We start from the raw sequence: 23,290 nt of genomic DNA, 5'->3' as shown, positions 1-23,290 counted from the left end.
CCCTGTTCTGGTTTTAGATCTCAGGATAGAGAATACAATTGAGATTATACTGGACAACTGATAAACATTTCATTTGTGTTCTTTGTATCAACATAAATAATATATTATATTGACAAACATAATACCAAGGCAAAGATAAGATTAAATCAGTGGTATTCTTTACCACTCATAAATATAGGGTTAAGTATTGCATACTAGCCTAACAGCAATAACACTTGATGCAAGAAGATTTAAATCAAGTTTCATAGCAGACCTGTAAATATGGAATCAACCTTGTTAAGAATAAGATGTTACAGTTGCTGTTTGTAAACTCCTTACTTACCTTGTACCCCGGTCCCAGGATATTGTTAAGAATAATACGTTCCAGTTGCTGTTTGTAAACTCCTTACTTACCTTGTACCCCGGTCCCAGGATATTGTTAAGAATAATACGTTCCAGTTGCTGTTTGTAAACCCCTTACTTACTTTGTAAACCCCTGTCCCAGGTTTACTTACCCTTGTACCCCTGTCGCAAATTGCTGTACCCCATATTTTTATTCCTTGTTCAGCCAGGCCCTGCCCCCTCTCCCAAGTTGCTGTACCCTGTGTTTCTTGTTCTGTGTTCAGCCAGGCACTGCCCGCACTGCTCCTAGACTCCCACATGGCAACATTGTATCCCTTTCCCGAGTTGCTGTACCGCTCTGAGGAGGAAGATGACATACTGACTTTTATGCAAACGAGAGAGACCAGAGACTTATGGGATGCACCCAGACTGGAAAAGACCCCAAAACAACGAGCCACGCAAAAGGGAAGGAATAGAACCAGCACCATCTAACAAGGAAGACCCAGAGGAGTCCCCTGGCTTCTTTCCAGGGGCCGACATAACCTCGAGGAGACTCGACTGGGATGACAGCCTAGACTACGAGCCTGAAAGAACGAGTCTTCCCGGGGACTCCCGTGAGGAAGGAAGGCCCAGCTCTGTCCTAGTGACAGAGCTGCACGGATCCTCCTCTTCTGCGGTGTCCAGTGGGAGCAGTGGCGGTGTGCGCAACCCCTCGGGCCCCCACCCCAGAGCTGTGCTGCTTAATAAAGGCCTTTTTAAAAGGAGCTGGTCTCCTGGCCCGTTTATAACAGCTTGGGGGCTCGTCCGGGATAGCCACGCCCTGAAGAGGACCAGGGACGGGACAGCTGCCCACCCTATTGGGCCTCCGGGGGACAGCTGGCTATACCGGACCCAGAAGAACAGCCTGGGATCGACATCGCAGAAGAGCACCGGATTGGGTAAGCCACCGGTGGCGGGAGTAGGAGGCGAGTGAGTGGATGTGTGAGTGAGACGGGGGCTGGCAGCTCAGACCCCCGGGGCGAGTGTGGACTGCCCAGTACCGCGGTTCCGGACTCCCGCGAGGGGGCCGGCCGGGAACGGCAGGAAGCGAAAGAGGCTCACTTGGGCCTAGAGAAACGAGTGAGGCGTCTCCTGGGGATAAAAGCCCCCCCTCTGAGTGCGCAGAGGGTACCTAAGAGAGTGAGTGGCGCACATAGGGGTAGGCCCCTCTACTGAAAAGGGCTAAACGGCCTAGGCTGCTCCGGGCGTGTGGAAGGCCTAGGTGAGTGAGAGTCACACGCAGGCAATCTAGGTAACTCCCGGGGTGGTGTGTGGGGGTGCCTAGGTTCGGTGTGAGTGAACACACCCCCCCCGCTTGGGTACTCAGACGACCTGACCGGGGAATTGGAATTGGGGGTCCCCAGGCCCTACCGGCACCAGGCGGTCAGCGAAGGGCCCTCGCTTCCCAGGGTCTGTGACACAGGACGTGCTGAAAGGCTCTAGTTGTCGCGGCTCAGTCTCGGCTCAGGGGGTTCCTGGGAAGGGAGGTCGTCAACCTGCTGCCGGAGAGCACAGGGGCAGGTAGTCTGCGCGGGCGGGCGAGGCAGCTAGAGTAATACACTCACGCATCCCTTAGCCGAAGCCATTCCCTGGTGGGCGGAGCGGCTAGGAGGCAAGGGGGAATTCTCCCACCACTCACTTACACTCAGCCCTCGCGCAGAAGCTATTCTCACTGGGGAAGGGGGATAGTCAGGGAGCGGAGGGGCAGGGGGTTCCGGGGTGAGCCCTGCTGACCAAATCTTGTGGACGGCACTGAGACAGGGACGGGGGAAGGTCCCAGGAGCGTCTAGTGCTAGGGTCCCCTCGACGTCGACCCAGGAGTGCTCATAGTCTTCGCTGGCAAGGGGGTCAGGGAGGCGAGGCGCGAGGGGAACGGGATTGGGGTGTAGGGAGGGGCAAGCGGAACCTGCAAGCCCCGCTGGGACCTAACCCCGGGGGCAAGCGGAGACTGCAAGCCCCAGAAAATTCAAAGTGTGAGTGGAAGGCCGGCCGAGTGTAAGAAAGGGTGTGGATTCCTGTGTGAGAAGATTGAGTGTATTCCCTAGTGTGAAAAGAGGAGAGAGTGAATTCCTAGAGTGTGAGTTTTTGTTGAGGTTTGAAAGGTCAGTTGTCTGTCATTAGAAATTTTTTAGTTTGAGTAGGAGTACCTTTATAAAGTTTAAGTAAGGGCCAGTTTTAAGTTAGAGGTTGTGTTGTTTGTCAGTTCCAGTTTTGTTCGAGTAGAGGCACCGTAAGATTTTTTTAAGTGAAGGCCCGGAGATATGAGGAGCAATGAGACAATGTTTAAGTAAGAGAGTAGGTCCCAAGGGGAATGAAGAGGCCACCAGAACCATTCCCCCCGATAGCCCACTAGGGCAAATGTTAAATTGCTGGGATGCACAAGAGGCCACCAAGGGCCTAGACCGGATCAAGATGATCCATTACTGTATAGAGGTCTAGCCCAAACTAGAGATACAAGGACAGTGGCCTTGATATGGTACTAAAGATCCTTGGATGTGCTCCCAACTGTACCAGCATCTGAAAACCAGAAGAACTGAGCCCAGAAAGAGTATCAGGCATTCTAGCCATACCTGCACCAAAAACAAAGAGGGACATAAGAAAACTCTTAAGCCTTTTTAGATATTGCAAACTATGGATGGAACAATATACCCAGAGCATCAAGTTTCTTTATGAAAAGCTAGTTGATTGTGAACCCATAAGGTAGACAGCTGAAGATGAAGCGCAATTAAATCAGCTGAAGGTTAAGCTGTCCTCAGCACCAGTTTTAAGCCTGCCTGACTTAAAAAAAAAAAAAAAAAAAAAAAAAGAATTTGATTTGTTTGTCAACTCTGAAGAAGGGACTGCATATGGGGTTCTGACCCAGGAATGGGGAGGATGTCGTAAGCCCATAGCCTGTCAATCCAAACTGCTGGACCCAGTAGCTCGTGGGTGGCCCACCTGCGTGCAATCAATAGCTGCTGCTGCCATTTTAATAGAAGAGGCCCAAAAGCTAACCCTACAGGGTAAGATCAGAGTCCACACACCACATGATTTAAAAACAATCTTGAGCCGAAAGGCTCAGCAGTGGCTGACAGATGCCAGGATATTAAAATATGAAGTCATCCTAATGGATACTAGCAATTTGGAGCTAGTAACCTCCAAGGGCCTGAACCTGGCACAATTTTTTTGTCAGGGAAGCCTCTGCCTGAATTAGAACATGACTGCTTAGAATTGGTAAATCTCCAAACCAAAGTGAGGGAGGATCTGGGAGATGTACCCCTGCCCTATGGGAAGGTACTATTTACTGATGGTTCCTCCAGGGTGGTGGAGGGGAAAAGATATTCAGGGTATGCAGTGGTCATAGAGGTAGGGGAAGGAAAACTATAGAGGTCCTAGAAAAAGGGAGACTATCCCCCAGTTGGTCAGCTCAGTGCTGTGAGGTTCATACTCTAAAGAGGGGTCTGGACTTGCTAGAGAGAGAAAAAGGAACCATCTATACAGATTCAAAGTATGCCTTTGGGATAGTCCATACCTTTGGTAAGATCTGGGAGGAGAGAGGCTACCTGAACTCCAAAGGGAAGAACCTGGCACATGAAGGGCTGATTAAATCAGTATTAGAGTCCTTGACCAAACTCACAGAGATCGCAGTGGTCCACATGAAGGGGCATCAGAAGGGAGACTCCTTAGAAAGCAGAGGGAACCAACTTGCTGACCAAGCAGCTAAAGAAGTGGCCTTAGATCCAAAGGAATCAGTAAAAGTTTTTAAACTGGATGAGGTAGTAACTGAAGAGGACGGAAAGAAGGAACCAATATTTACCAAGAAAGAGTGGGAAGTAATAAAAAAATTAGAACTGTCTCAAGGAGAACAAGGAGAATGGTTAACCTCAGATGGGCGAAAGTTTCTGAACAAGGCCTTAGCCCGGAAAATATTAAATGAGATACATGAACTGACTCATTGGGGAACCCAAGGGTTGTGTGATTATTTTCTGAGAGAAAACCTATACTTGGGAGCAACATCTAGCAAAGGGCCACCTGGTTAGTCAATACCAGAGATTGCACCAACCGAGCAGGTCCTGCCCAGTCTGAGTCTTTACATGTAGTAGACGGAGACAAAGTCCCAGTAGTACATGTCAGAGGTCTGCTAGGGAAGACAGTTTGGGTCAATTCTACCTTGGGCACAGACAAAACCCATTCGTGGGGTTGTCTTTGCTCAAGGACCAGGTTGTACATGGTGGATAATGCAGAGAGATGGAACAACACAATGTGTACCTCAGGGAGAACTGATCATTGGGTAAAAGGTTACTGCCATTGTCTGTATCTTAAACCACGCAGACATGAAACAGAAGGAAATGTGTAAGTGTTGAAGGTATGAGCAAGTGAAAGATGGTGTATTGAGTAAGTAAAATGAGAGAGTGGGGAATCCTGCAGCTCTCCAGCGTGGGGGGGGTCTGGATTCAGTAGCTTGTTGTGGGGCTTGACAGGGGCATGATGGATATACTGCTTGTATTTTTTGGGTGAAACAGAGGAGAAGTTTCTATGTATGTAAATGTGTGCAGAGTTGGAATGTTAGTTTTAGCAGTAAGTCGATAATAAGGGGATAAGGGGTAGAAAGTCCTGGGTTGATTATGATGTTAAATTGTATCCCCATTTGTCCACCTAACTCAGACACAGGTTCTGTATTCTTAAAATTCCATTTGAGAGTAAAAGTGAGTGGAAAAGAAGCACCAAGTCTGTTATCAGACTGTACTTGCTCCCCCCCCGCATCGGGAGTTTTGACTACAGCACAGACAGACAACAAGACACAAATCGCCTTGGCTTTCCAACTAGCTGGAGCAGAGAGGTCTTCCTGGACTGTTTTCTTTCCCTTTTCTGAAACGAATTGAACCTGCTCTGGACTGGGGACTCGGGGGAGCACCGGGAGCTTGCACCCGTGGACTACCGGGAGCCCAGCCTGGGCAGCGGCATTTTCCAGCGCCAGAGGGACTGATAACAGAGCCAACACCGCCAGGAAAGAGACCCTCTGAAGTTTGTCATCTCTTCTGAAGGGCGAGAGGTTTTGTAATTTGATATCATTCATTTTTGTGCTGGGTAGTGCTGTGCCTGTGAAATGAACAGGTTTTTTTTTTTTTTTTTTTTCACTTCTCTCAGAGAAATCTCTTCCCGAACTTGTTGGGGGGTGGGGGGAAAAGAGCCACATGGGTTTGCTTCCCGGGGGGGAGCCCCCCCTGGAAGTTTTCTCCCAAATTTGCCCTAAACCAGGATAAAGAGGCAGCCAGAAATAGACTGAGAGAGAAAGAATATAAACAAAGACTGCAGAACTCTGCCGAGTGAGTTGGTTTAAGTGGGAGTGTTCTTAAAGTTCTTGTGGTTGTTGCTGTTAAATATTTTGATGTTAGCAAAGTTAGTTGAATGAAACCCCCCCCACCATGAACTTCTCCCACAGAACATTCTCCAAAAAGGCAACTAAATTAAAGAAGGTGGGAGAAGAAGGACCATACCATCTCTCCTGATCCCCCAAAAAGACCTAAGAGGCAAGACCGGGTGAGGCTAACAGGGAAGGTGAGCCATGAAGCTCCCTAAAACAAAACTAGCTCATACCGGACTCTTAGGTGGACTGATGTTGGTCCAGCTGGTGAGCCTTGGGATGGGGGACAGTGGAGAAGCATGTATCCCCTATATGATGGAGAGGATCTAAGATCACTGATGAGGGTCCACACAAACATCAATCCCACCTGTTTTGATCACACCAAATTGGAAACCTGTCAGGAGGAAGGAAAGACATATTGGATTACTAGAAATACTGCCTCATTTAGGCAAGGTCTGCTTGGAGAATGCCCTGTAGGAGAATCCTGGCTCTGCTTTGAACAAGAGGGACTGAATGATGTAATAAAAGAAAAACAATTGAAGATAAAGAAAGGTGATCTGGATGAAACACGAGGTAAGAACCTATTCATTGACCTGATGGAGAAGAATCAGCAGAGGGTTAAACTTAACCAATTGTTGGGTATGTGGGAACACCCAGATGTCAGATATTTGGCCCTGGGAAGGGATCAGCCTGGCACCTTTAGACATTCTAAGGTGGAAATTAACTGAGCAGAAACCCCAGACAGGGAACAGGGGACGGGAACAATGGGATCTGAAAGCAAGAGTGATTGGGGAAGAATGCATTAAAAGGACAGGGAGAAGATACAAAACCCCTGTGGGAAAAATGGCCTGCAAAAGATACCTGACGGTGAAAGACTCAGGTAGCAGGTGGATTCCCCAAGAACCAAACAGGTATTGGGCCACTGGGAGAAAGGAAAGGGGGTGTATTTATCATGAGGGGTACAAACTGTATGAGTGCGCAGAAAAAGGAATAAACCCTTTTTGGGGGTTAAGAGAACTCTCAAAATACTGGGAACATCCTACAGACACACAGGACACTTTCTGGAAGGCCCCTGAGTATTTATTTTGGATTTGTGGGAGCACTGCATATACCCACCTCCCAGGGGATTGGGCAGGAAGCTGCACAATTGGGATAATAAAGCCTGCTTTTTTCCTTCTACCTAAGAAATCAGGGTCATACTTGGGAGTCCCCTTGTATGATAACTTAAAAAAAGGCAGTCGAAAGAGGAGGCATGTAATGGACCTAGGAAGCAATCAGAAATGGAAGGGGAAGATCTGGACCCCTGAGGAAATAATTAAGACATATGGACCGGCCATGTGGGCCCAGGATGGATCCTGGGGGTATCGTACCCCAGTCTATATGTTAAACCGAATCATCCGTCTCCAGGCAGTATTAGAAGTGGTGTCAAACAGAACTGCCCTTGCTTTAGACCACATCAGCACACAATTGGCACAAACCAGGGCTGTAGTCTATCAGATTCGGCTGGCGGTGGACTACCTATTGGCAGATGAAGGAGGCATTTGTGGAAAGTTTAATTCCTCTGAATGTTGCCTGGAGATAGATGATAAGAGTGAGGTAATCAAAAACATCTCAAAAGAAATACGAAAGATAGCTTATGTGGGCACCCAGGAATGGACTCCTCTGGTGAACTCAGACTGGTGGAATGACCTTTGGTCCTTCAAAAAAGGGTGGTGGAAAAAAATAGTCTTTATTGCTGTCTGTGCATTTGCAAGTTTCTTGTTCCTGCCCTGTTTACTCCCCTGCCTAATCAAGACAGTGACTACCACAGTACAAGCAAGCATCCAGATCCCTGAAATAAAAGATAAGAAGCAGGCCAGGATCATGTTAATGGAGACTCAAAGTCAGGATCGAGAGCACAAAACTGCCAGGGAAATATATGAGCAATATCGAGAATTAAGAGATAAATATTCCCAAGAGCCAGAAGTTAATGGTTGATGCGGGCTAGAGCCCGATCAAAATATAAGAGGGGGGATATTGTTAAGAATAAGATGTTACAGTTGCTGTTTGTAAACTCCTTACTTACCTTGTACCCCGGTCCCAGGATATTGTTAAGAATAATACGTTCCAGTTGCTGTTTGTAAACTCCTTACTTACCTTGTACCCCGGTCCCAGGATATTGTTAAGAATAATACGTTCCAGTTGCTGTTTGTAAACCCCTTACTTACTTTGTAAACCCCTGTCCCAGGTTTACTTACCCTTGTACCCCTGTCGCAAATTGCTGTACCCCATATTTTTATTCCTTGTTCAGCCAGGCCCTGCCCCCTCTCCCAAGTTGCTGTACCCTGTGTTTCTTGTTCTGTGTTCAGCCAGGCACTGCCCGCACTGCTCCTAGACTCCCACATGGCAACATTGTATCCCTTTCCCGAGTTGCTGTACCGCTCTGAGGAGGAAGATGACATACTGACTTTTATGCAAACGAGAGAGACCAGAGACTTATGGGATGCACCCAGACTGGAAAAGACCCCAAAACAACGAGCCACGCAAAAGGGAAGGAATAGAACCAGCACCATCTAACAAGGAAGACCCAGAGGAGTCCCCTGGCTTCTTTCCAGGGGCCGACATAACCTCGAGGAGACTCGACTGGGATGACAGCCTAGACTACGAGCCTGAAAGAACGAGTCTTCCCGGGGACTCCCGTGAGGAAGGAAGGCCCAGCTCTGTCCTAGTGACAGAGCTGCACGGATCCTCCTCTTCTGCGGTGTCCAGTGGGAGCAGTGGCGGTGTGCGCAACCCCTCGGGCCCCCACCCCAGAGCTGTGCTGCTTAATAAAGGCCTTTTTAAAAGGAGCTGGTCTCCTGGCCCGTTTATAACAAACCTTTTCCCAGGTTTCTAGTCCTGGAGAGTGTCTGCATTTCTCCCCTTCAAATCTCCCTGTTGCCACTGCAACTGCAGGAGAAAGCTGCTTTAACATAAGCTAAAAGAAACACCTTTCCTATTTTTGTTTCTGCTATTTCATCATTATATTACAGGGCCCATAGCATAGGAATTTATGACAGATAGAAGCATCAGTGTGTTCAAAGGAAATTGCACATGTTTACGGACATTCATTCATGACTGTTCAATCTAATGCAACTTCTGTCTCAGGAAGGCTGTATTTCTCTGATTACCAGAAGCTGAGATAGTAGCTGGAGGAAGGCTTATGGTTTGCATGATGTGTTGCTGGCAGTCTTCCTCTCAGCATCTAGTTCTTATCTTTAGCAGAAATGGATGCAGAACAGAAGGGACATTGTGTCTGGTTTGTTATGGTCATTCTCTGCCTGCTTGACAAGATACACAAATTTACAAACAACACGAGAGGGAAGTTATTTTATGTGTTCAAGTAAGCCTTAGGCTCACTTTGAATCTTTAATAGTGTTGTGAGCATGTATCAAATATCTAAGATAATGAAGGGATCTTTTGATGGGAAAATGGTACAGAGGGACTGGGCAGCAACAACACAACCTGGAATTATTGAGCTGTGGCTCAGCATCATTAGTCCATGTGCTTCCTCAACCAGTCAATGTATTTGGATACCCTTGTGTAAACCCCGTAGCTGCCTTCAGCAGCACAGCCCTTTCCCCAGCTGACAATCCCAGTCAGAAACCAAGTGTTCTTGTACTGCGTAGCATGAGGACCACCACTGTCTCCCTTGCAGGAGTCCTTAACCCCAGACAGGTCCCCTGCACAGAACATATTCTCTGTAATATTTAAACCAGTCTCCTTTTCACATTGTTGTGTCTTTACACGTGGCAAATCAACTCTCATCAGAACAGAAGAGGTCGCACCTCCATCTATTAGGCGTCCCCATCCGCTTACTGTGGAGAACTTGATGGTGGACAGCTCATACACAGCAAACCTTTTCTCAGGCAAACATATTGGCACCACGTAGTCAGTGAGATTCACCGGCGTTTCCAGGTTCAGGAGGGCAATATCATTATTGACCTGTCCATTAATGTATTCTTCATGAATGATCATCCTGGCAACTCCGCTTTCTTGCTCAGTTTTCTCATCAACATTTATTTTGTGTTCACCTGGAAAAGTTATTAATTGCAGGCAATGTTATGTAGCTCCTTGATTCATTGGAAGTTTGAGAATATAGGGTGTTTCTAGTCTGACACCTCTAAGGACGATTACCTTGTAATGCTAAAGCCTTCTACCCTAATTTTATCAGGATGAGAAGCTGCCACCACCTTGACAAGATGAGGAGGGGAAGATACATACCCAGTCTCACCCGAAGCTGTTTAGGGTGAGTATACTCCAGACAGTGTGCTGCAGTGATCACCCACTCTGGGGAAAGCAGGGTGCCACCACACTTTTCTTTCTGATCCTGTATTATAAGGGCCTGCCAACATAAAGCAAATTTATGTTTTACATCAAATGTGCTTGACATGAATCTCATCCTAGAGATGAGTTACATATTGCTTCTTCCTGTCCCTTTATGCAGCTGTGTTCGACAGTACCATGCTGACTGCATGGAGAACTTTGCAGGGGAAGTCTTCCCACGACATTTTCTTCATCTTGGGGAATGGACCCTCCATATTATGGCCCAGAGTGTATCCCTGGAAGCTGCAACTAAAATTCTTGCTGGCAGTAAAATTAAGGACTAAGGGGTCAGGAAAGAGAGACAGCTGTGCTTCTACTCTACTCCTATGAAACAAGATACTCCAGAACAATGCTATGGTGCCTAAGTGGAACAGGTGGATCTGCTGGCTATGGATGAAGAAGGAATTTGGTTATCAAGACATGGCACTTCTTATGAATTTTTAACATCACAGATTTAAAGCAATAAATTTAAGGTAGTGATTTCATAAGGAAATTTTAAAAATAAAAGCAATGAAAGATTTTTGAAAACTCACTTGCCATGGACATTCACCTGGAGGACAGATGAAACCACCTACTATTCTCCCATGTACAGTTGAATTTTTTTTTGCCAGAACTGGTATTTTTCCACATGGGTATTTCACTGGGGAAGAAAAAAAACAAACAACAAAAAAAACCAAAATCCAAAACAACAAAAGGCATCAAGTGGGGTTTTATTGTACTGAATTCACAGCAAAAATGTGCAATATCTTCAGTGAAGCTATGTTAGCTGAAAAACTGATTTCTAGTCTAGGAGCATAATTTCTAGGAGCAGATTCTCAAAAATAACGTAAAGCAGCTCAGCAGGTAAGTAGTCTTTTTTGTTTGGAAACAGCCAGAAATGCTCTTAGAATTTGAGTTCAGGCCCTTAGAGCATATTGACACGTAGTCACCTACCATAGGTCTTTGCAAACAATAAACCTGCTTCAGATACACATCAATACAATGAGGTAGGCTGCAGGCTGGAGTGCAGAAGTGACCCTGACAAGCTCTGTAGTCTCCACATTTTCCTTGTCCCTGCTGACTTTAAGTCAGTTGTAACAAGTGCACAGGGTGAGACAGAGGTGTAATCGTGGGCTGTACATCTTGCCATCCTTTGTTTGGGCAGAGCCAAAGACGTCCCAAGAGCAGACACTGCCTTCTGGTCTGCCTCTCCCAGACTACCTTGTTTGCACGCATCCAGAGCATGCTGGATTATTCCAGACTGCACATCTCTCTTCTGCCTGAGCTAGCATGTAAAGACTGGCAATAAAGAGACCCAAATCCTGACTGAACTTGCAGTTAAGCTGTAGTGCAGAGGAAGTCTTGGTGGTTTTGGCACATCCTTCATCCAACCGAGTTTTCCTGTAAAGAAGGTGTGCCCTTGGGGGTGTCTGTGTGCCACATGTCTGTGCTGTGACTGAACACACCAGCCCTTCTGTCTGGCAGTCACTTCACTGTGTGACAGCACTGTGAGGAGCAGTGCTCTTTTTCTATCTCTTTGGGAGCCAGGGTCCTATAGTCTCTGCTGAGCTGCATGCAACATCTCCATGGAGCTGTACTTCAGCTGACATGAAGACAGCATCAAGGTTTTACAGGTACACACGAGGTATGGAGAAACAGGACTAACTTTCTGGTGGCAGCTGGTGAAAGATTAAACAGATAACACGTAACACCTGTAGTCTCTGATGCTGTGTGTAGGGCAACACAAATTTGTGCCATTGTGGGAGATGACAGAGGGACAGTGAGGGGACTGTCAGCCTGGCAGTTACACAGTTTTTTCTACTTGCAACACGTGGTCAAATCTACAGCTATTTTGGTCCTCAAGAAGCAAGCAGCAACAAATATATCTTCCTTGCAGGGAAAGATGCACTGAAAAGCCTGTGAGGAATTTTGAATTCTTTGTTCTCAGCTTTTAACAAAAGCAGCTTTCCCATCACGTGGTATTGCAGAATCTGTTAATAAGGGATAAGCACATTAGTAGACATTTTTTTCTAATGAAATTGCTGTTGTTGGGAGCTAGGTTGTCATTACCAGCTCTGTGCATGACTGCTCCATTGAGGTATGTGTAGGGGGGCACCACCCCTCAGAATTACTTTGCATGCTTCCTGTGGCTCTGTCCATTATGTTATGCTCATATCCCCAGGGGGTCTCCTTTTCCCTCTAATAAAGTAATTCAAGTAGGCATCTGCAAAAGAGTCAGGTGCCAGCTTATGTATTGACAAAAAGATTAACTTGCACTACCCTAGTCCCAGTTGAATTTTACCTTGCTAGATGAAAGAAATACTAACTTTAGTGTCTATAGGAATATGAAAAGTGTATTATTCCTAGCAATTGGGAGAAGAGGAAGAAGAGAGGAAGGAAGGGAAGGAAGGGAGGGAAGGAAGGGAAGGAAGGGAAGGAAGGGAAGGAAGGAAAGGAAGGAAAGGAAGGGTGGGTTAACTGTTTTTCTTTTGGTTTTAATAGGCCTCTTCCTCTCTTGACTCCTGTGCTGAAATAAATACAGTAATAAAATCTAGTCACAATTTCAGATTGGAGAGACAACAGTAAAACAAATCTGCCCCCAAAGTATTTTCTTACTGTGAGTGTAAGCTAATACAGAAAAAGGACTTGTGAGGCCCAGAGGCCCTCCACTCACCAGATATCCCTCAGCCTGACCCCAAATCCCTGACCACCTGCTTCCCTGCTTTAGATCACATGGTGAGGAGTGAGCAGTGTCTCCACTGCTCAGCTCCTCTCTACTCAACTAGTGGTGAATGTGCTCCCAAAGGAAGAGACAGGTTCATCTCCCTCCTAGCTCTAAGCAGGTGGGATGGTCAAACCTGAATTTCCCACATTCCAGAGGGGTAGACTTCTTCTAGGAAGAAGTCCAAAAGGATGTCTGTTTGGTGGTCATGCTGACAATTGCTTTTCTGGGGAGGCTAACTTGTACCAGAAGCCAAATGTACAGTGTGGGACTCTGCCCATGGAGGTGTGGAGCTGGTATCCGAGGGTTATGCATGTCCTGACATGTACACATTGAAAACTTTTCTTCTAGAGCTGGCTTAGGCTTAGCATTAGGTTGGTAGTGTCTTACCTTGAGGGATGCAGGACACACCGTCACTCGCTAAAGTGTAATCATCATCACAGAAGCACAGTCGTATTTTGGACTGTGTGTCAGTACAGTACTGTTCACAGCCACCGTTGTAAAAAATGCACTTCAGTTTGTCAGCCACAGCTGAAGTCAGAGAAAGAGCATTTAGGATTCAAGACTTGGATTTTTGTGCTTAACACTGATAACTTGCAACAGGAATGCAAGGCAGGAAAAAAGATTTCTGTCATTTATGCAGAGCAACTTCATCAAAAGTGTCTTCCATCAAAAGCTCAGTAGGCCTGGATCTCCAGGGATTAGGGGAGAATAGGCTTTGCTTAAGAAATATATACCTAAAATAAAATCAATCAGCATTAATACAGTACCTGAGCTGTCTTAAGAATGGAGATATTGTAATTGTGTGGTAACCATTGTAAAATATGACTGAAAAATTGTAATTCTTTGACATTTTGCCATTTAGAAGGAGGATGTTCTGGGATGGCTGTTGAGACTGCCTGCCTAGACTTGATGAGTGACTAGCCCTTGTCCAGACTGTGTTCTGAGGATATAACACTTAATGTTCAGCGTCCTCTGAAATCAGTGGAAAGGTGTGTATTAACTTCATCAACCACTGGATCCTTTCCTTTGGGCTTTGTACCATGCATATATAATGTAGCTCTCACTTATATACTACATGCAGCTTCTAAGTCAAAATAACTTCAACACTTGAGTAGGAAAGAGTTCTTCCTTTTCTCTCAGATGATGCACAAATGCAAATTTTCCTTTTTTTTTTTTTTTTTTTTTTTCCCCACAGAGCCATTATAGGGCACTAAGTATCTTGTTGCCTTGTAGTGCCTGACTGCTATCTGGTTAGATCCATCACACAACACCAAAAGTGGTATGAATGGTAGCTGTCACAGCTAGAATGATGCATAATCACAGAATCATACAATAGCCTGAGTTGGAAGGGACCAATGAGGATCATCAAGTCCAAATCCTGAGTTATAATGACTGCTCCTGTTTATCTGAATGCCTTGCATTTGAATTAATAACAGGATTTTTATTTTGTTAAGTTATGCCACGGCTGACCTTTTTCACAGCTTTTGCCCTCATATTCGACGGGACAGCGGCAAACATAATCCTGAAACTGGTCATCACAAATCCCACCATTCTGACAAGGGTTGGAGGCACACTGGTTAGGGTCTGTAAAACACTCAATGTCAGTCCAGCTCACGCAAAGAGCTGCAGCAGTGGGAGTGTTCCACAGCTGTTAGAACATCCTGAATGATCGTACCAGAATAGATGTGCCAGAACTCTTCCTGGAAGAAAAAAATGTGATATTTAATTAAAAAAGAATCAAGTCTTACAGCCCTTGTTGCACAGGATGGGTTACAGACAGTCAGAGTGATGCCACTTCTTTCTCTATAGTTTGTGACAGTTAATATCCATACAGTATTCTATTTTCTAGATTGTACATTGTTTTAATATACTAACAGAGAAGGGCCTTGTTTAATGCACATAAATGGGTCATACATAAATAAGCTCTATATAGCTGAAGTGGGATTGACTGAAAAAAATGTTGCACAGTACAATAATTTAAGGTGTTGTCAGGGCAGGCATTACTGGGGGTTTGGGGAGATCCATTTTCCCACCATCCCCTAGATGGTTACTGCTTGGGATTGCTATGCAGTGTGCCCTCCTGCAACTCATTGCTATGTGTACCCCTGTAAATAGAAAAGAATAATGCAAACAGCAGGACAAAAAGTGCTTTTTTAACTCTGGTGTTTTAAAGTGTCAAAGCACACCCTTGAGCAGGGAGAGTCCTTAAGACAATGAGTGTTCACCCAGCCCTGTGTTACTTACAGTTCTTTCAATATCGTGGAAAATCTCTCTTGCTTCCTCATAGGAACATTTTTCTTCTATGCATTCTCGTTCTAGTGACCCCAGTTTTATCTCTTCAAAGAAGCTGTTGGCTCGTCTATGTCTTTGCAAAACGTTGCTTGCCTCTTCCTGCTTTAGAAAGACTGAAAAACAGCAGCACGTTCTGTTTGTCATACAGCTGCACTTGCCAGACAGAGGGGATGGGGGGACGATTTCCCCTGAAAGATTTTCTGCTTCCAAGCATTTTCTGAGACAATTTAGAAAATAAATGGATAGATGTGAAAGAGTGTCCTTCCTCTGGCTTGCCTCACAAGTAAAGTGACAGCACAGGAATTTTAGAGATCCTGGAGCTTAGGAGAAGATGACGTGTTACAACAGAGAGGGGTATGTGTGTGTGTTGTATGCATGTCAGTGACCCATGCTGCATCTCATATGCATCTTAATATATGCAGCAGTTTCTTACAGCTGTCACAGCTGGAGAGCCTGTGTCACTTTATCTAGCACTGGTGTAAATGGTAAAAGCTGATTTTTCTGTACTTGATACAGTCAGTGACAGTGACAGGTGGATCATAGTCATGCCTTCACTCACAGTCATATGTCACATTCACACCCCTCCACTTGTGGGACCTGAAGAGGGCATTTATCCCACCACTAGTAGACCACAATTTATGGACTACTGCTTTAATATATTATCTTTTCTTTTCTTCTGTGGAAAAGGTTATGTTAAGGTACATAGGAAGGCTGGACAATGCTGACTGCATTTCCTAGTGGAGCCTGTGAATAGCTCCTGGCTCTTGCCATCACCACAGACTACAGCCATGAAAGGGGTCTTGTATGTCTCTACCATGCTTTGGAAAGATATTGGGTACACAGGTTTGATATCAGGCCTCAGAAGAGCTCACTTCCTGGAGCTGCATCCACTTCAACTGGCAGAAGTGTGCACTGGAAACACTAATGTCATTGTCCACATGCTGACCTGCTCCTCAGCCTCAGGATATAAGCACATCACACAGCTGTGCTCTCCCAGTGTAATTCAGGTTAAAGAACAAGAAGTCCGAGTGCCGATGTGTAATTGTGCTCCATGCACTACACAGGAAAAGTCTTGAAATCATTAATTTTTCTCTTTTTTTCTCCTTTATGTCAGTAGGGGAGCTTCTGGAGCTTCATGACAGCTTACATTTCAGCACTTTAACTATCACACTTCTGCTTGTGGGTAGATTTGGGGATTGAGGCTGATGCATATCTCCTGCCTTTCCCCAGGACAGTCTCTCCAAAAGAGTGGGAGTTATGTTCTACCTGCTGAAAGGGCCCTGAGGGATGCTGAAAGACAGACTCATGTCTTTAAAAATATTGGCATCACCAATATATACCAAAATCATAAATGCTGAGAGGGTTTAGTCTGAAGTGATATGTCTCCATAAACATTTGTCTCTAATTCAGGATATTTGCTGAATTACATGCAGAATAGTGGTAATTATCCCCTGTATTTCAAAGTTATTTAGAAGAATAATTCATCCCTGGGTGCTTCATAAGCATTTGGTCATTATAGGAATGTCAGCTGTGTCTTTCTGCCTTGATTTCAGTCAGGCTGAATGCATTTGATATGGCTTTCTTAAAGGCTTTTATTTAACCTTATACTGCAGATATATGGCACATGTACCAGTGCATGGGCACAGACTCTGACACAGGACCATGCCTGAGCACGTGTCTTGGGTTGTCCATCCACTCATTTTGCCATTATCCACTTATTTCTATTGGATCACTTCTGACTTTGCTACCTATTTTTCTGCCTTTCCTCACTGTAACAAACAAGACCTAGTCCATGGCTAATGGGGAATCTGAGGGCACTGGATCTGTTTTATTAATGTGGGAGCTGGTTTTTGGACATACACTGAGCAACTGAAGAGCTACCTCTTCTCTGCCTTCTACTGAAATAGGGTGGATCCTCCCCACTTTAATTACTCATCAGCTGAATGACAGGCTACTGATGCTTTGCTTTGAAAAATGTCCCAGTTCTGCATGAAATAGCAGTAAATCCCAATTCCTTTCTTCACGTAGACAGCTGGTGGTTTGCCTGCTGTCTGTGCACCAAGATAACAAATTAATTTAGCAGTCTAGAGGTGTTTTTCCTTAGTTGGCAGAACAAGTGTATGGAGCCATTGCTGAGAGTAAATTAGAGCTAATGCACAGGCACAGCAGGAGACAGAACAAACATACAACAGTGCTCAAAACTTGCAGTGGAAATCACCTCAGTAACAGGAAAGAGGTCCATTGCTAGTAAATGTAATTATAGCTATATCTTACAACATACCTGCATCCAGAGAAAGAGGGATCAGTAGCAGAAAGCAGAGAAACAAAGCCATATACTGCCTGGAAATCATGATGAACCCTTAAAGCCAGTGTTCTGCTAGTGTATTGACATTTCAACAAGGACTGTTTGGCCAAAGGGCTCAGCTTCAAATGCTTGGAGCCAGAGGAGGGGCCAGCAAGTCATGGAAACAGCAAAAGATCCATGACAGCCTGGCAAGCTGAGCAGAAGGGCACATGCAATTCCTGCAGTGTGCCCTTTTCACAGAAACAGGGAGCTTGGGTTTGGAGTGTGCTGTCCTGACTTGGGCAAAAGCTATACTGGTTACACATGCTGCTACCCCAGCCTGCATTTTCCATTTAACACACCTTTTCCATGAGAAACATGAAGGCTGGGATCCTGAGTCCATAGGACAGTCAGTAATTTGGCCACATAGTGCCACATGCAGAGAGAAGTGATGTGACATTTATCTTGCATCTGCAGTCAAGGTATGGCCTTTTGGTGCATTGGAGTATGATTGTACCACTGGCATCTATTCTCAATTTTCTATCACCAGTTGAAATTCCACACTTCTTTCTGAATTTGCTTGGAGACACTAATTAACCAGCAAGAGACACCCTACACTGGTTCCCTCCATCTTTGCTGCCAGACCTGTGTGGCCTGCACAGGTTGTACCAGCTGGAAGTGGTGCTGAGCTGATTCATGTTGTACTTCATTAGGAACTGCAGGGGCTTGAGGGGCCATTCTGCAGACAGTGCTCCATCTGGAACATAAGCAATCCCCTGATTTAATGGAAATCAATTAATGGCATCAGACTGGAGAGCTGACAACATTCTTGGGGAAATATTTACTAAAGATAGCAGCAAGGTAAAGAGCATGTTTGTCTATGAGAAGTGAAGCATTAGCTGAAGGCTAATTTTTCCAGGCTGTTTTCCCCTTCCTGCCTGGAAAGGAAGGAGGGTCAGCTCTGCATCTGAATGCTACAGCAAAGGAAATCAACAGCTGGATTTTCACTTTGTGCCAACACTCAGCATAACTCCTTGCAGAAATCGTGATTGCTTAGGAAAGTCAGGCTCCTGGCTGTTGTTTCCATATCCCTTGTCTAGCGGCAGTACACACAGCTGGATATTCTGCTTTGAAATCTCTTTCCCAAGAGGCAGTATCCAGGCATTTCTCTGGATCACAGCCTGGCTAATTCCCAGCAGCCCAGTTCCTGGGATGGCTGGGAACAGATGGCATGTCCTGTCCCAGGCAGAGGAAGGAAGCCAGTTACTGAAATGCAAAAGAAGCTACAGCAGCCCTCTGCTGCTCTTTGGGAACCCTCTCCATACCTCTCAGCCTGCCAACACAGCCCTTACTCCTTGTTCACTTGCCTGTGGCAGTGAGTTGAAAATAGCAAGTGCATGTTCAGATTAGCAAAACTAAGCCTGAAAATTTATTTTTATCTCATCTTCTTGGGAATGATGTAGCCCCATCTATCAGTATGAGTCATGCAGCTCAGAGAATGAAGTTCTGCCTTCTCTGCCTGAGGCCAACCTGAGTCTGCACCTATAACCCCCACTCCCTTTATTTCCTTACACAGGGTGGGCATCTCCCTGCAAGGGACAGTGGGGTGGCTGCCACTCCACAGTGACATTGCAGCACCTCTGCAACCTCCTTCTTCATAATGTGCAGATTCTGTACATCCTTAGCAGACTGATGCACTATTTTCCTTTTGCCTTCCTTCCTCTGCTGGCATCCCTTAAACCTGAAAGGTTTTGCTTTTATTTCTTGGGAATACAGCCAAACAGTTATTTTTAGAGCCCAGGAAGAAGCCTAAGTGCTAGGAACAAGGGTCAGTTCATATAGGGACCATCCTTTTTCCAAAAAAATTAATGCAAGTAGGCTCTATCAGGATGAACCTGAGACGGGTCACTGAGGATTCAGCACTTCAGGACTACATTCCAACTCTTTAAGAACTTTGTACTGACAGATCTCATCACACCGGTGTTTCCTACTAACTTCAGCTGGGCCTGTTCATTGCTTAAAGAGCTGTGCTTTTAGAAGAAAGTTCCCCTTCCATACAGTCTTAGACCCCAAATATCCTGGTTTCAGCTGGCATAGAGGTAATTTTCTTCTCAGTAGCTTGTACAGAGCTGTGGTTTGGATTCAGTGTGAGGATAAGGACAACACACTGATATTTCAGCTGTTGCTGAGCTGCGGTTCTCCTGTCAGGATCTTCTCAGTGTCTCATCCTCTGCCAGTGTGGAGCTGCACAAAAAGCAATGAGAGAGCATGGCCAGGACAGGAGACCCAAACTGGGAAAGGGCAATTCCATACAATAGAATGTCATGCTTAATATATAAACTGGAGTGAGTTGGCTGGCAGGGGATGATCACTGCTTGGAAGTAGGACAGGCATTGGTCAGTGGGTAGTGAGCAATTGTATTGTGCATCACTTGTTTCTCTTGGGTTTTTTCTTTCTCTCTCTATGTCTCTGCTTTTTATAGTACTAATATTATTGCATTAGTACTGTTAATATTATTATATGTTATTTCACTTCAATAATTACACTGTTCTTATTTCAACCCATTTTTCCTGATTCTCCTCATCTCAAGGGGAGGCTGGCATTGAGTGAGCAGTTGCCTGGTAGTTAGTGTCTGCAATTAAACCATGACTGTCCCCCCTTAATGCTCATTGTAGGGCCTGGACAGTTGAGATGATTACCAATCTGACCAGAGTATTAAAACAAGTTTTTTAAAAGAATTCATTGCATTGGTTTAATAGTCACTGGTCACAATGCTGATTTACTTGCCACCAGAGTGCTTGTGCTTGTTCTCAGGTCTGAGTTATGCAATACTTTACTTGCAGTGTTTGTTGTAGTTTTGGTGTCTGTTGCCTCCGGGGCCTGGCTTCTGTTGTACTTCCTTGTATCAGTTTTTGGTCTGATAGATCCTCTGGCTGTGAAATGAACCCGCTGTGTTCCCAGCATCGCTGTCCTCTTTGTATTTCAGGAGCCATCTACTGGGAACTATTAATAATTACACCTAGCCCCAAACCCCACGACAAGCTCTGCTACTCGAAGGAGGAGGAAATGGATTCAAATTCCAGCAACCGGCTCTGAAGCTACTCAAATTCTGTTAACGAGCATTGGGGCTACTCACACTTCAATGGATTTCACTTGGAGGGATGTCCAATACACCTGAAATTGAATGCCCCAGGGGTGGAAGAACAGCCCCACCGTCTGCCATGTATGGATCCAGAGGCAGTGGAACAGGGTGAAGTTCTGGAACACCTGCAGTACGTTGATGATATCTTGTGTGGGGCGATACAGCAGAAGTTATTTGAGAAAGGGAAGAAAGTAGTCTAACCTGTTCTGAATTACAGTTTTGCAATAAAACAAAGTAAGGAGAAGGGACCTGAACAGGAGATGCAGCTTTAGGGAATACAGCAGTGAAGAAGGATGAGAGAGCAGCAGACAAGGGTGTTGTCGCATCACAATTTATGTGATCATAAAATAACAGCAACGTCTCCATCAGCTAACCAGAAAGAAATAGAAGATTTCTTAAGTGCTGCAGGTTTCTGGAGAATGCACATTCCAAACTGCAGTCTGATTGTCAGCCCTCTCAAGTGTCCAGGAAGAATGATTTCAACTGGGGCCCTGAGCAACAAGCCTTTGGACAAGTCAAGCAAGAGATACTCATGCTGTAGCCCTTGAGCCAGTCTGAACAGGGCACAATGTAAAGAATGTGCTTTACACCACAGACAGGGGAGACTGTCCTACCTGCAGCCTCTGGCAGAAAGTACCAGGGGAGACTAAGATTGATCCATATGGAGTCATGCTGATTCCAGAGGATTGAAAGTCTACTGTACTGTAACTGCTGAAGAGCTACTGGCAGCTTATGAAGATGTTCAAGCAGCTTTGGAAGTGATTGGTACTGAAGCACAGCTCTTCCTGGCAGTCTGGTTACATCTTCACATCATGCAACTGATGGTGGCACGGTGATGATGGAATCGAAACTGGTTTCAACATGCAACAATCCAGCACTATGTGCCATCTTTCCTGCCCTGAAAAATTGTTATGAAAAGTAAGGACTAGGGTCATGGGTTGATTGCATTCAGTGGACTTTTGTAAGGATGGCCTTAGACAGACTTAGAGAATGGTATCTGTGTATATATCTACCAAGAGATGGAAAAGGTGATGGGGTATTTGGAAATGTGGGACCTGGCATGACACATGAATAAGGGTTGAATACTGTTCTGGTTTCAGCTGGGACAGAGCTTTCTTCTTCAATGCAATGCTGGGATTTTGGACTCAGTAGGAGAATAATAATGACACACGGATGTTTTGGCTGCTGCTCAGTAGTGCTTACCCTAAATGAGGGACTTTGAATTTCATGCTCTGCCACTGAGGAGCTGCACCAGAGCCCATGAGGGAGTCTGGCCTGGACAGATGACCCAAACTGACCAAAGGGATATTCCTTTCTTAGAAGCCCAGTATACAAGCTGCAAGGGATGACTGCTGCTCAGTCAGAGCTGGGCTGGGTACTGGTCATCAGGTGCTGAGCAATTGTATAGTCATTACTTGTCCTTTCTTGTTTGTTTTTGGGGTTTTTTTTTGCTGCTTTTTTGTTTTCCCTCTCGCTCCTACTAGTAGTAGTATCATTAGTTTATTAGTATTATATTTTACTTTGTTGCAATTATTAAAGCATTCTTATCTCAACCCACAGGTTTTACTTTTGTGTTCCTGATTCTCCTCAGCCCACTGGGTGGGAGGGAGTGAGCAGCTGCATGGTCATGTCCTGTTTGGGGTTAAACCATGTCGCCAGCCAGAGGAGTAAATAGTTTGCTTTTCTTCCCCAGAAGATCCCTATGTATTTTTTTGTTTTCCTTCTTGTGTGGTCTTGCTCTAGTTCATGAGCTCTCCCCTGTAGTTTTATAAACTCTATAAACCTCTTTGCCAGTGCAGTCTTCAGCTTTGGCTTATGTTTTGTGAGCAATTCTAAGAAAAATGAACTGCCGTTCAATTAAAAATTAAGATATACTAATGCAAACATGTGCCTCTTCTCATGGATGCCACTAGAATCAGCTCTTTAGAAAGTATGATTTAGGATATTTCTTGATGTGACAATTTTTTTTTTTTTTAAAAAAGAAAGTTAAAAAATTAAACATGAAAAATGTTAACACTACAAAATAAAATCTAAAGCAGAAATATGAGCCTGAAGACATGATGATGTCTCAGAACATGCCCTTCTTTATATTTTCTTTGCTTTCTGCTGAGTTGAAGAAAAGATATGTATGGAAGCTATTTGGGAACTGGGCAGTTTGCTCTGATCCAACAAGTCACTGGTCATTTCAACATGACTTTTCTTGTCAGGAAACAATTAAAAAAAATAAATCAATATTAATTCCATTTTGAAGAGGCTATCAGAGATCATTTGATCAAAACTGTGTCCAGGTAAGAAAGCTTTAGAAATAATCTGCTTCTTGAATTTACAATAGCAACTTGCCATCAATCATTCATCAGACTGACTAAAAGCAAAGATTTTGAGCAAGTTAATAATTTCTGTTATGCTAATCTATAAAGATATGTGTATTATGCTGCTAAGCTTTAAAGAAAATTATTTGAGATTTAGACCTCAAAATAGAACCACATTCTGGGATAAAACTACCTACCTGTTTGACAGAGTTCTGTACCCCAATTATTCTCATAAAGAGGAAAGAGAAGATGGAAAGACTTTTTTTTGTGTGACAAGCTCTGAATACAAGCTTAACATTATATTTTTAAATTTTGATGTGGGTTATTGCTTTCTGTTCTTTCACTGCTGGAGAAAGATATCTGAAAATACAGTCAGAATAAAAGAAGAAAAAGATAATAAAGGCAGTATGATTCAAAGTCTGTCTGTTTAATGTCACAGATCTCAGTTAATAATGAGAGATACTAACCCTGCTATAAACCTTTTCTTGACTGAGGCCATCACAGCTACAAC

The 23,290-nt window shown here is 44.7% G+C and overlaps 1 protein-coding gene and 1 long non-coding RNA gene across 3 annotated transcripts; one reads left to right on the top strand and one right to left on the bottom strand.

The window, feature by feature from the left end:
• Positions 1–50: 50 nt before the first annotated feature.
• F7 (coagulation factor VII) lies at positions 51–20,315 on the bottom strand. The gene is made up of 9 exons (XM_023918278.2): positions 17,326–20,315; positions 14,997–15,157; positions 14,428–14,452; positions 14,223–14,336; positions 13,140–13,280; positions 10,582–10,688; positions 9,947–10,067; positions 8,562–9,756; positions 51–272 (listed from the first exon to the last, which is right to left on the bottom strand). Exons 1-8 carry the CDS (start codon positions 17,393–17,395, stop codon positions 9,218–9,220), a joined length of 1,278 nt encoding a protein of 425 aa, XP_023774046.2. The 5' UTR covers positions 17,396–20,315; the 3' UTR covers positions 51–272; positions 8,562–9,217.
• On the top strand, positions 9,756–23,196 carry LOC111922720 (uncharacterized). Of its 2 annotated transcripts, XR_002860669.2 has the most exons (4): positions 9,889–9,971; positions 10,170–10,891; positions 20,315–21,388; positions 22,031–23,196. It is a non-coding gene; the product is annotated as an uncharacterized LOC111922720 (long non-coding RNA). The 2 variants fall into 2 exon arrangements; XR_015284259.1 differs by lacking the exons at positions 20,315–21,388; positions 22,031–23,196 and having other exon boundaries at positions 9,756–9,971; positions 10,170–12,367.
• Positions 23,197–23,290: the final 94 nt, after the last annotated feature.

This window comes from Cyanistes caeruleus, chromosome 3, assembly GCF_971803275.1.
Source record: "Cyanistes caeruleus chromosome 3, bCyaCae1.hap1.1, whole genome shotgun sequence".
NCBI lineage: Eukaryota > Metazoa > Chordata > Aves > Passeriformes > Paridae > Cyanistes > Cyanistes caeruleus.
The sequence above is the reverse complement of the archived record's forward strand: the minus strand, read 5'-3'. Positions and strand labels throughout refer to the sequence as shown.

Coding starts and splice junctions, on each gene's coding strand:
- F7 (XM_023918278.2), bottom strand. CDS start 17,395: ATGATTTCCAGGCAGTATATGGCTTTGTTTCTCTGCTTTCTGCTACTG. Junction 15,158..17,325: donor CCCTCTTTCTCTGGATGCAG/GTATGTTGTAAG, acceptor GCTGTTTTTCAG/TCTTTCTAAAGCAGGAAGAG. Junction 9,757..9,946: donor ACAGCTTCGGGTGAGACTGG/GTATGTATCTTC, acceptor TAACTTTTCCAG/GTGAACACAAAATAAATGTT.